The sequence below is a fragment of the Apodemus sylvaticus genome, chromosome 5, assembly GCF_947179515.1.
Source record: "Apodemus sylvaticus chromosome 5, mApoSyl1.1, whole genome shotgun sequence".
Classification (NCBI taxonomy): Eukaryota; Metazoa; Chordata; class Mammalia; order Rodentia; family Muridae; genus Apodemus; species Apodemus sylvaticus.
This window is the reverse complement of record NC_067476.1, coordinates 101,239,268-101,251,957: the sequence shown is the minus strand read 5'-3', so window position 1 is coordinate 101,251,957 and position 12,690 is coordinate 101,239,268. Positions and strand designations below refer to the sequence as shown.

The 12,690-nt window shown below is 41.7% G+C and overlaps 1 protein-coding gene across 2 annotated transcripts in view; it reads right to left on the bottom strand.

Annotated features, from left to right (window-relative positions):
• Positions 1 to 12,690, bottom strand: part of Bub1b (BUB1 mitotic checkpoint serine/threonine kinase B) — a 53,263-nt gene that overhangs the window by 15,784 nt on the left and 24,789 nt on the right. The window contains exons 10-13 of one of the 2 annotated variants that reach the window (XM_052183226.1): positions 9,580 to 9,692; positions 4,830 to 4,948; positions 3,684 to 3,733; positions 2,006 to 2,063 (exon numbers count right to left, since the gene is read on the bottom strand). In XM_052183226.1, coding sequence (XP_052039186.1) covers positions 2,006 to 2,063; positions 3,684 to 3,733; positions 4,830 to 4,948; positions 9,580 to 9,692 — 340 coding nt within the window. The remainder of the gene's footprint in view (positions 1 to 2,005; positions 2,064 to 3,683; positions 3,734 to 4,829; positions 4,949 to 9,579; positions 9,693 to 12,690) is intronic. The other variant, XM_052183227.1, reaches the window with a different exon arrangement.

The window sequence follows — 12,690 nt, the reverse complement described above, 5'->3', positions numbered from 1 at the left end:
TAAGAACAGTGTAGAAGATGGAGGCCTGGCTTGTGAAATTTCAGAGGGAAGATTAAAGACTCTTAAAGGGGCCATGTTTTTATTGTGAAGATTCTGTGGTTTTGGTTAGCTGGGGCTGAAGAATCAGCTGTGAGCAACAAAATACCAGAACCACTAAAGCAAACCTTTGTGTTATTGGCACTATTGATGCTGGTTAGCTGGAGCTAAGAAATTAGCGGTGATTAAGAAGAGACCAGCATCACTGAGGTGAAATCTTCTGGGAAGTGTTTTCTGAGAGCACAGAGGCAGTGTTCCAAAGATAGCCACAGTTGTATTTTGTGCTGAGGCTGGACTTGGTACTGTGTAAGAGTCACCCAGATGGTACTGGTTTTGAAGGCATGAAGGGGTCATGAAGAGCAGCTGAGGCTCTTGGCACAGTGAGAGGCCACAGAAGGCCATTGGTGAAGGTGTAGCCTCAGTTGCAGTTGACGGCCCAGGACTTGAAGGGGTCATGCATAGGAGCAGTGGCTTGTCACCATGAAGAGAGCCTATGAGAGGCTATTGGTGAAGCCTAATTACAGTGAAAGACAGCAGTGTTTTGGAGATGCCAGTACCATGCGATGACCACCAAGAATAGCAGCAACAGTGGAGTACAGGCAGCTGGAGCCTAGATAGAAGACAAGCTGTGTGCCACAAAGGGCAGAGCTGAGAAGTGACCCAAGCCCTTGGAGGAGCCCAGAAGATTGTGAGTTGGATCCCAGACATTGAACCATTGGAGTTTGAGTTTTGCTTTTGGTTGTGACTATGCCCTGATATGTTTCTCTCTTGAAGGAAGAAAGTATTTTGGTGGAGCCCACAGTTAAGAGACTGAATTTTTAAAAGACTTTGAATTTTAAAGATATTGGACATTTTAAAGTGATTGAACTTTTAATATGTAAAGACTGTGGGACTTTTAAAGTAATTTAGATCTTGGGGATGAATAAGAAAGTAAGGGTTGAGGCTTAATAGTGATGTGTTTGTGTGTCAAGTTGACAAGGGGTCAATTGTACTGGCTAGTTTTATGTGTCAACCTGACACAGGCTGGAGTTATCACAGAGAAAGGAGTTTCAGTTGGGGAAGTGCCTCCATGAGATACAATTGTGGGGCATTTTCTCAATTAGTGATCAAGGTGGGGAGGACCCCTTGTGGGTGGTGCCATCCCTGGGCTGGTATTTTTGGGTTCTATAAGAGAGCAGGCTGAGCAAGCCAGGGGAAGCAAGCCAGTAAGAAACATCCCTCCGTGGCCTCTGCATCAGCTCCTGCTTCCTGACCTGCTTGAGTTCCAGTCCTGACTTCCTTTGGCGATGAACAGCAATGTGGAAGTGTAAACTGAATAAACCTTTTCCTCCCCAACTTGATTCTTGATCATGATGTTTGTGCAGGAATAGAAACCCTGACTAAGACACCAGGTCAGCCTTGAACTCACAATTCTTTTATCTCAATTCCTTCTTCTCAGCTCTTAATGTGTACCAAAGTACCTAACTACCCCCACTCCCAAGTCTAAGATACTGGGGAACAACATGGTTCAGTGGGAAAGAGCTTTGTGTAGTAGAAGCCTGCTAACTTGAGTTGTATCTGAGAGACCCAATGGTAGAAAGAGATATGCAATTCCCGTTGTCCTCTGGTTCCATATGTATAGACTGGCACGAACCATATATATACATATATATTTTTTACACTATGTATATAATACATATATACTATAAATACATACACAAGCTATATAATAAAACTTTTCAAAGAATTTAAGATTAGGGGCTGGAAAGATGGCTTAGTGTTAAGCACTGGCTGCTCTCTCTCAGAGGACCTAGGTTGGACTGCTAGCACCCACATGGAGCTCAGATATACACACAGGCAAAACACCCATACACATTTTTTTTAATTTAAAATTTTTAAAAATCTAAAATTTTAAGTTAATAAGTATACGTCTATAGAAAGATGTATTCCTTTATAACAAACAAACAAACAAAAAACAATAAAACCAAACCTTTTGTCCTTTTTGTCTGAGAGAGACTCATCAAAAATGGAGAAAGGCATACTGGGACCTACACAAAGAGAAAAAAGTTTTAGGAGTATTTAATTCTTCAAGAAAACTATAGGAAGTAATTAATTGTGTGTTATTTGAAAGAAAACTCACAACTGAAACACGATTTTATTTTCAATTATATATGTATGTATGTGTCTAGTGTATGGGTGCATTACATACAGATAAGCAGGCTCAGATGTTTGAAGAGGGCAGGAAAAGGCCCAGCTCCCCGGACGGCACACAGTGTCCGCGGTGGGAACCAGACATGGGTCCTCTGGAGCAGCGTGCACTCCTAACCTAAGCCAGCTTCCCAGCCCCGGACATAGAGCTGTAAAGACTATTTCAAAATAATTATTTAACCATCTTACTTCTTCTGTGTTCCCCAACCTTGCTAATGACCCCCAAATCCAATCCAACACAGAACCACAACACTTCATCTGCAAATGTTTCAGTATGTTTTCTAAGCCTTTTTAAAGGCTCTTTTTATTATTTAATACATAATATCTATATAACTAACAATCTCTGAATACCTAGGCAGTTCTGCATTTTAGAAACCATTGCCAATTTTTTTAAAAATGTGAATTAGAACTGCATAATCTCATCTGTATATTGCCGATGAGTCAAATGCTTTCTGAGGCTGATGGACAGCTCCATGGGTAAAAGGCTCTTCTTGTCTCTAAGCCTGACGACCTGAGCTCGATCCTGGAACTGACTCCTGAAAGTTGTCCTGAGCTCCACACGCACCGTGGCATGCCAGCACACACACACACAGAAAAAGAAGTATATAGATGAGTATGACAACAAAGCCCAAATCTTCCATATTATATTTAACTTGATTTCCCCATGCTGGGCCTTGCCGGCTACCTGCTGAACACGCACCCCCTGTCTTGTGCCCCGAGGACCACAGGCTAGAATCAAAGGACACGAGATTGATGTCTTACCAAAACTACTTTTAAGTGGCTATTCATGTTTTTACCATTTAAACATCTTAGTGCACTTCAAGTCTTTCTGTTTAATATCACTGCTGAGCCGTCTTACCACCCTTTGGTCTCCTTTTACTTATATTTTTCATAGCTTACAGGTTTTTTTCTTTAGTAACTTTTACTCAACAATAATCACTGATGCAAAAAAAATGAGAGGAAAAACACGGAATCTTTTTCAACTGAGATTAACAGATGGGGAGCCTAATACTATTAACATATTGTTAGCAGAAAAGGAAACCAATCTGAATATAAACTAGTTTAAGACATTCCCCTCTCCACGAGCTGCTTTCCTTACAGAGCTGATGGCTGAATACTCCTGTGGTGTTGCCTAAGTGCAGAGTAAAATAGCTGTTTACTCTGCATATGTATCAGCGTATTTGTGTGGTCACAGTGGCCATGTGAAAGTCAGTGGGTTCTGGGGATAAAAACACAGGTGATTTGGGTTCTACAAGTGCCTTAGCCTGTCAGGATGCTCTGCTGGCGCTAGACTACGAAGTGAAAAATCTTATGACAATATTCTCTCAAACCACAAGTAATAAATAGTATGTGCCCACCCTGTCTTCTTATAATTACTTTCTTATAATTAAGAAAAGCATTTACTGTTACTATGTAATACATTTGTTGTATTTCTCAAAATGCTCTCAAATACAACTTACCTTTACGGTCAGGCTGTTCTTGCAAAATATTCTCAGCAGATGAAATTACCCTGTAAAGAAATTTGTCAAAAAGAAAAAAAAATGTGCTCAATATCCACAAGAAGAACTTGTTTTAGAGAGAAGCTCACATCATCCAAGGTAGGCTCCAGCTAACACAGTGGCCAGGGGACTGCAGCTGCTACCTCTCCAAAACTGAGACCATAGGCAGCTAGCTGCCTCACAATCAGCCACACTGCTTTCTAAGTTTGAGGATTTTCTATTAAACACACTAGTGTTCATCCCACTGAACTGTTACACACTGAAAATGCTATGAATACATGTGACAACACAAGAACAGTTAAAGCAGATCACAGTAAGTAAGCCACCAACTTTATGACACAAAAGAACAGCACCAGAGGAGGCATGTGTCACTGTGAACAGTTAGTGTGGTAATTATTTGAGCTTTGATTCTTTTTTTTTTTTTTTTTAAAGACAGGGTTTCTCTATGTAATCCTGGCTGTTCTGGAACTCACTCTATAGACCAGGCTGGCATCAAACTCAGAGATCCACCTGCCTCTGCTTCCTGAATGCTGGGAATAAAGGTGTGTGTTACCACGCCTGTCTTTGAATTTTGATTTTAATTAGTATATATTCAATGTATACAGCACTGGACTGCGGTTGATCAGGATATCTCAAATAAGCATGCAATGTACTTTAGGTGTCTGTCCTCGGCCCACATTTTGCTTTTCTGAGATACTGTCTTACCAGACTCTATCAGTTAGACTGACTTTGACATTCTGCCTGGGCCACCTGAGTACTAGAGTCAGTTACAGGACATGCACCACCACTTGTATACTTTTGGGTGGGGGTGGGGACAGGGCCTCATGTACCCCACGATGGGCTTCTGGTCTTGAATTCTTGATCCTCCTGCCTTACCTGCCAAGTACTAGGGTTACAGGCACATACCACTGTTGGTTCAACAGTTATTTTTATTTTCACCAAGGAAAAGCCAGCATCATATATTTCTTATTAGCATGAAGCCTTATGTTAACATTTGTACAAGTTATCACTCAGGACTGTAAAAGGTTAAGGAGACTCCAAGTGGCCAGAATCAAAAGTTTGTTCTATGATCTGTGAGTACTATGCCTTCCACTGCAGTGGTCTTACCCAGGATTCGAGCTTAGTGGACAGATGGAACTGGACAGAAGCACTCCCGACATTTCCCGAGGCTCTGAAGCAATCTGCAATCTGGCTGAGTCCTTTGTAAGCACCTCCTCTTCTTGCTGCTTATATTAACATAAATAAAACAAACGTCCCTTTTGTTGAATTCTGGGAGTCAGGCACAAGAAGAGATTTGGCCCAAACTCTGAGGAGACAGATACATGAACCTGAGGAGAGGTAAGTTACCACATGGCAAGACTTAAGACTAGTTTAAATAATTGTGTTATGAGTTAGTGGAATGACACAAGCTTTTGGCCTAGGCATTCATTCATAAATAATTCAGTCTCAGAATCATTTCTGAAACTTGGTCACAAAATGGTGTCCAACGATGGGCACGTTAGCCTAGCACAGGTATGAGGAAGCTCAGAAAGCCCAGCAAGAAAGCTGTGAAAGCAGCTGGAAGGGCAGGAAATAAGCACTTCCCAGAGCCAGACCCAGTCTCCTAGCCCGGCAGGAGGCTACGAAAGGGCTAGCTGAGCCTCAGGCATATCCCACAGGCAGAAAAGCTTCCCAACCAGAACCTGAGGGTACGAGGCTCAGCACTCAAGGAAGCGCAAACCGTGCCTACAGTCTAGAACCAATAAGGGCAGCCTGCTAGATGGAACGGAAGAAATGGAGTTAGCCACCATAGATACACAGGTGCTGGCTTCAGGAGCCTGCAAGACACACACACAAAGGCCAATGACACTTCATCCCGGAGCCAGAATGGACTCAAAGCCCCAAGCTTCTCAACTGGTAAGGCATTAAGTTTGAAAATAAAAGGGGGAAACAAACATACAAACACTGGGAATAAAAAATATATATATAAAAATAGTTCATTTGAAATTAAGAAAAAAGTCCTTAAGGACTGAGAAATTAAATAGAAAAATATTTTCTATGTTAAAATAGAAAATGCAATGATACAATATATTTGGATCCCATATTATTTTTTCTCTTCTCAGTATACAAATAATTATTTTTACAATAATGACTATACTTTTATATATCCTTTTAAAGAAGATCAGAATAAAACACCTAGATAAGGAGAGAACTGAATGATAGAATGCTAGATTTGGGAGTCACAGAACCAGAGGTTAGAGGATTCTTTAAATCAGAATAAAGAAACCTTCAGAAGAATCCAATTTGGAATCTACACTAACAGTGAAAAAGGAAATTCCAGATGAGGAGACCCCACACAGGCTTAAGGAATTTTAATTGCCATTTTAATGGCAACCATGGAGATGTAACATTTGTATTAAGGGTACAAATCAGGTTTAATGCAACTTTAGAGTGATGTCATACAACAGATTTTATGTTTCATTATGTTGAGTCTGGAGAATTAAGATATGTACACATACTGATACACTATATTATTGATACTATTCAGAATTCTAATGGGCTTTTGGCTTAAATTCTGAAAAGGCTGATTCTGAGACTGCACATTTATCAGAGCAGGTAGCTATCTTAGAGATGCCTTTGCAGATCAGAGCTGACGACGCTCAGGTATGTGCATCCATTAGAACACAACGGTATTTTAGTCATTAATACTATGAAACCTGTTGTAGCTATATCTTACAATCCTACAGGTCAGGCAATTATAAAAGATCTAACAGGACTTTAAAGGAAGAGGGATATGAGATCTCCCAGAGATGGATTAAATAATGTTTTATTGACTTTAATTTTTTAAAATGTTCAACAAGGCAGATAACACAGCTGCTGAAATACATTGTACTATGGGGAAAAAAAACCTGCTGAACTAATAAATCAGCCTGTTTATATTACGGTCATTGTCCTAACCTCAGACTGGAAGGAAAGAAATGAAAAGGGAAGAGAGTTTACCCCAAAAGAGAAAAAAAGCTGTGGATTCTCTCCAAATTGATAAAAATCAGGTTTGGCAGAGGGGGACCACCTAAAGATCCAGGCTGCACCCATGAAGGAAGAAACCAAGAACAAAGCACATAACATAAACTGCTGCTCCCTCTTCATAGGATCAGCTCAGAGACTGGCAGAGACATAAAAATGTCTCCAACCAGGACTTCAGCTATGCATAACCAGTAAATCTTGTTGGCTACAGAATCCTTGGGACTAATTATGCAATCCTTTCAAATGGCATAAATAGAAATTTATATTACAGTTTAGTTATATAGCCCAAACTAACTTATAAAGCTTTACCTGCTTGAATAGAGAGAGCAGAGAATCATCCTTAGTTTATTGTGTACATTGCACATTCCATACTATGTTAAAGCAGAAATGTAAATTATTACCTGGGAAAGTTTCTATCTTTATAGACCCCAATGAAGCTAAAGAGGCCTTGACAAGACTCACCCTTGGGCATGCTGAGAAGGATGCTGAGACGCTGAAATATATTTTTTGTAGCATCTTACTTGATCCTACCTCAGAGTGATTCAATGCTGTTTTCTCAAAAATCTACATCCTGGACAATTTCAACTAGCATCATAGACTGTTCCAGTCAGGACTTCATTTAAGCCATGAACTTTCTCACCACAGAAAAAATTGACAGCAAATGTCACAGCTAGCTTTCCTAAGGCTAACCAATATCTCAATTTTCTTAGCCACCCCCACCCCCTGAAAAAGGGAAATGATGCCCCCGGACACACCAGAAAGCAATTCAGAAAGTGATGCCCCCGCTTCCTAAGAGGCGGGCTAGGTGGCTTTCGGTAGCTCGATGAATGTTGGATGTTTGTCTCCATTTAAGGGGAATGGCTACAAATATTCATGGTCTTGGGCAGGGAGGAAACAAAATGAGGGAGGTTAGATGCAGGTATTTCTTTTTCTCTTCCTTTTTCTTTCCTCTATCCTCCTTTGTTTCTATCTAATGTTAGGAGGAAAGAGAGGAGAAGGGATGCAAAGGGAAAAAGGAGGGATATAGGATAATAAAGATTAATAGGATAAAAGGGTAGATTATTGAATCCATTTTTAAACCAAAGAACAGCAACAAGAGACATATTTTTACAATGTTTTGGACTTTGTAATTGATACTGACTATGTATATGTTTCAGCTCTTGTTTAAGATAGTGCACCTATGTAATGTGAAGTTCTAGTCCTGAAAGCTGCTATTGCAAACAGTTCAGGACGATTAAAAAACTTAGTAGCCAGACAATCAAACTCATGGTCATGTTAGATACTACTCTAGCTAATTAAAGTAAGATGTTTTCAAAGTTGAACAGACAGTAAATAGCTAGGAAGAATCAATGTTTGCCTATTCTGATATACTAGATAGATGGACTTCAAAAACCCCAGAGATCCACAGAAAATGGCATGTAAGGATGTTTTATTGACAAAAGGCCTTTTTTGACAAGACAGATCTGCTCCTGGCAACACCCCCAATTCTACTTCAAAGAAGATGCTAAACATTAAAGAACCTCCTTATGGAATTTATTTCAAAAGTGGCAAGCTAGCCACTGCACGACTGCCCTTGTTCCAACTGCTGACGGAGACATGGGGAAATCAACTGCTGAGCTTTGCCAAGACAGGGTAAGCAGCCCTTCGTAATTCCTGCTTCCCAGAAAAGTCTGTCAGATATTCTGGGCCAGAAGACTCAAGATGGATGCTCCAATGTTATATAGACAATTTTGGGGAACTTTTCAGACAGACAGTTTTCTTTGTCTTTTCTATAGTTTTGGAAGTTACTTGTCTGCACTTCCTACACACTCAAGTAATATTTATTTCCCCTCAAGTCTCTGATGGGGTTAAAGACTAGTTATAGTCTCACAATTAAACTCAAGTTGTTAGGATTTAATATATTTTTAGGTTAGTAATGCAAGTTATGGTAGTAAACAATTTGGGTACAGAACTCTGAACTCACCAAGACAGAATAGATAATAGAAATACTTTCTCCAGGATTGAAAAATACATATGGCCTGGACATTGTGAATGTAATCTTACCTGATAGTTTTCATAATTGTTTTGTTTAAAGTTTATTATTAAAAGAGAAAGAGTCTTTTATTGGATTAAAGGGGGGAAATACAGAGAAAATCTCTTAGGTAATATATGAAGGCATTGCCTATCAATTAAAAGCTGATTGGCCAATGAGCTGAGGCAGGAGAAAGGGGATGGGAGCTCCAATAGGGAGAGGGGATTCTGGAATGGAGTCAGGCACAAGAAGAGATTTGCCCCAAATTCTGAGGAGACAGACACTTGAACCTAAGGAGAGGTAAGTAACCACATGGCAGGACTTAGACTAGTTTAAACGGGATAACTGATTATGAGCTAGTTATCCTAGCTCATAGGAAAGCTTTTGGCTGAGGCATTCACTCATAAATAATTCATTCTCAGAATCATTACTTTGGGAATTTGGACATGGGTGGAAAAGCCTGTGGTTACAGTGACGCCCATAATTTAGGCTCCTAGTCACACTGGTACTGCTGTACTCAACTGAGCAGTGGTAAGTATATACTGAATTTTAAAACTTAACCCCATTTTAATGGACCATGACTAAAATAGAAAGTTAATATCAGCATTAACAACAAAAATGTAATCGAGAAGTCAATGAATTACATCACTTATTTCACAGGCCATAAATCCCATTTAAAGTCACTTGTTAAATTACTTTCCTGCTAGTAGTAACTAAGAAACTATCAAAAAAAATTTTTAGGTTGGGTATGTACATCAAAGATAGAACTCTCGCCTGGCATGCTTGAGTTTTCTATATTAAAAACCAGTTTAAAAAAAAAAAAGAAAAGAAAAGAAAATGTACCTGGTCGCCAGCCCTTTCCTGCTGACCAGTCTGGATTGCTTTCAGCTTCCTCTCCATCTCTTCGATCTGCTTCTGCATTTCTTGCCTCTTCTTTGCACAGGTCAACAGTTCGGCTGGAAACAGTGAAATTAGCTGAGGCATTTCTTTTCACAATCCATCCTGTAAAAACTGCCCCTAAAGCTTAGACCCTCAGCGTACATGTCAATACTAATGAAAAGGAGAAAGGGAGAAGGCCCTCAATTTGAGATCTGCTTCTCTATTCTTTTATGTATCTAGTCTAGAAAATATCCAAGTATGTCAGAAATGCACAAAATAATAAGACAAATCATTTAGTGTTCTCAGCTAACTTGGGCTACAAGCAAGACTTTCTCAGAAACACCAAAAGTATCTATAAAACACAGCCTGGGGGTAGCTTAGTTGCTAGTGTGTTTGCCTAGCATGAAGCCTTGGGTTTGCAAGAACTAGACACGGTGACACATGCCTGTATGCTCTGTACTTGGAAGGGAGAGACAGGAAGATTCAAACATCAGTATCATCCTTAGATACACAGTAAGTTCAAGGCCAGACTAAGTTACAGGAGTATATTTCTCAAACAAATAAACAAGCAAAACACCCCCCAAAACAAAAAAACCCCACCAAACTTTCAGGGGACGGGGACCGGGGGGGGGGGGGTACTATACCCAGTGAAAATTACTTGATTTACAATGAAAGCCTGAAGCTCAGTGCTTAGTACAGCAAAAATGTCAAAGAGCAGCAGTACCAAACGGAGGGTACAGAACTGCTTAGGATGAAGATATGCAGGTGGGGTGGAGCGGGCCGGGGCTGGAGAGATGGCTCAGAGAGCACTCAGGGAGCACTGGCGCTCTTCCAGAGGTCCTGACTCAATTCTCAGCAATCATGTGGTGGCTCACAACCATCTGTAATGGGATCTGATGCCCTCTTCTGGCATACAGGTATACACTCAGATAGAGCACTCATATACATAGTAAGTAAATCTTTAAAATGATTTTTGATAAAATGCAATGATAAAGCTAAAACTGAATGTCATATAAAGATCTAGGGGAAGTCTGTCAATACAGGAAGACTACTGTACTGAAGGATCAGAGGAAAGCAACTTGCTTGGAGCTCCTTAGAAGGAAAGCAGTGAAAGGTGAGGTGGAGAGGTAGGCATGTGGCACTGTGAAGAAACAGGCACTGGATTTGGGAAAAGGGCCTCTGACAACTGCGAACAGACAGTATACCCACGAGAACACCAGCAATGAGAAGATGGGGAAGTCTGGGATGGGGAAGATGGCTCAGTGCGAGAGCACCTGCCACACAAGCACGACAGCTGCACTTTAGATGGGGAATTCCTCAAGCAAACCGCCTAGCCACGCTAGTCCACAGAGCAAACCGCCAAGCCACGCTAGTCCACAGAGCAAACCGCCAAGCCACGCTAGTCCACAGAGCAAACCGCCAAGCCACGCTAGTCCACAGAGCAAACCGCCAAGCCACGCTAGTCCACAGAGCAAACCGCCAAGCCACGCTAGTCCACAGAGCAAACCGCCAAGCCACGCTAGTCCACAGAGCAAACCGCCAAGCCACGCTAGCCCACAGAGCAAACCGCCAAGCCACGCTAGCCCACAGAGCAAACCGCCAAGCCACGCTAGCCCACAGAGCAAACTGCCAAGCCACGCTAGCCCACAGAGCAAACCGCCAAGCCACGCTAGCCCACAGAGCAAACCGCCAAGCCACGCTAGTCCACAGAGCAAACCGCCAAGCCATGCTAGTCCACAGGAGCGATGGACAGAAACAGCATCACACAAATGTACACGCATATGCAAACAGTAATTTCCAACCCCAATAAGGCCGTATATAAAACACACAACCCAGTTATTATATTTATAAGCTATATGTCTAGATTGGGCAGATCTAGCTCTATACAAACGTATTCCCCAGCTATGACCCTTTGCTACTTGCAGTTTCTCCTGGCCACAAGGTTCTGCTCTATCTTCTTTCTCTTTCCCTCCTTCTGTCCTCCCCTCTCCTTCCTTCTCTCCTTCCACCTTTCTCCTCCACTGCCCAATCACAGGCTCTAGCCTTTATTTGACCAGATAAAATGGGAAAAAGGTTCACATATGATCACCTGGGTACATGACCGGGGGTGCTTGGTGGTGAGAGGGGCAGGAAGTGGAATTAACATCAGAATACAAGCAGCATTGGCAACCCACAATGCATCTGTGTGCTGGTCTAAAGAAAAATGGCCCTGAGAAGCTCATATATTTGAATGCTTAGTGTACTGGCTAGTTTCGTGTGCCAACTTGACACAGGCTAGAGTTATCACAGAGAAAGGAGCTTCAGTTGGGGAAGTGCCTCCATGAGATCCAGCTGTGAGGCATGTGGGGGAGGGCCCCTTGTGGGTGGTGCCATCCCTAGGCTGGTAGTCTTGGGTTCTATAAGAGAGCAGGCTGAGCAAGCCAAAGGAAGCAAGCCAGTAAGTAACATCTCTCCATGGCCTCTGCATCAGCTTCCTGACCTGCTTGAGTTCCAGTCCTGACTTCCTTTGGTGAGGAACAGCAATGTGGAAGGTGTAAGCTGAATAGGTGTAAGCTGAATAAACCCTTTCCTCCCCAACTTGCTTCTTGGTCATGTTTGTTCAGGAATACACTTAGTCATCAGGGAGTGACACTACTCAAGGATCAAGAGCCTTATTAGAGTAGGTATGACCTTGGAGTAAGAATATTACTGGGGGGGCTGGTGAGATGGCTCAGCAGTTAAGAACACTGGCTGCTCTCCCGAAGGTCCTGAGTTCAAATCCCAGCAACCACATGGTGGCTCACAGTCATCCGTAATGAGATCTGACACCCTCTTCTGGTGTGTCTGGAGACAGCTACAGTGTATTTACATATAATAATAAATAAATCTTTAAAAAAAAAAAGAATATTACTGGGGGTGAACTTTAGGGGCCCAGCATCTCTTCCTGCTCCCTGCAGATCCAGATATAGAACACTCAGCTCCTTCTCCAGCACCATGTCTGCCTGCACGCCACCATGCTCCCCACCACGATGATAATAGACTAAATGGCTCAAACTATAAGCAGGCTCCAATTCAATACTTTATTTTTAAGAATTT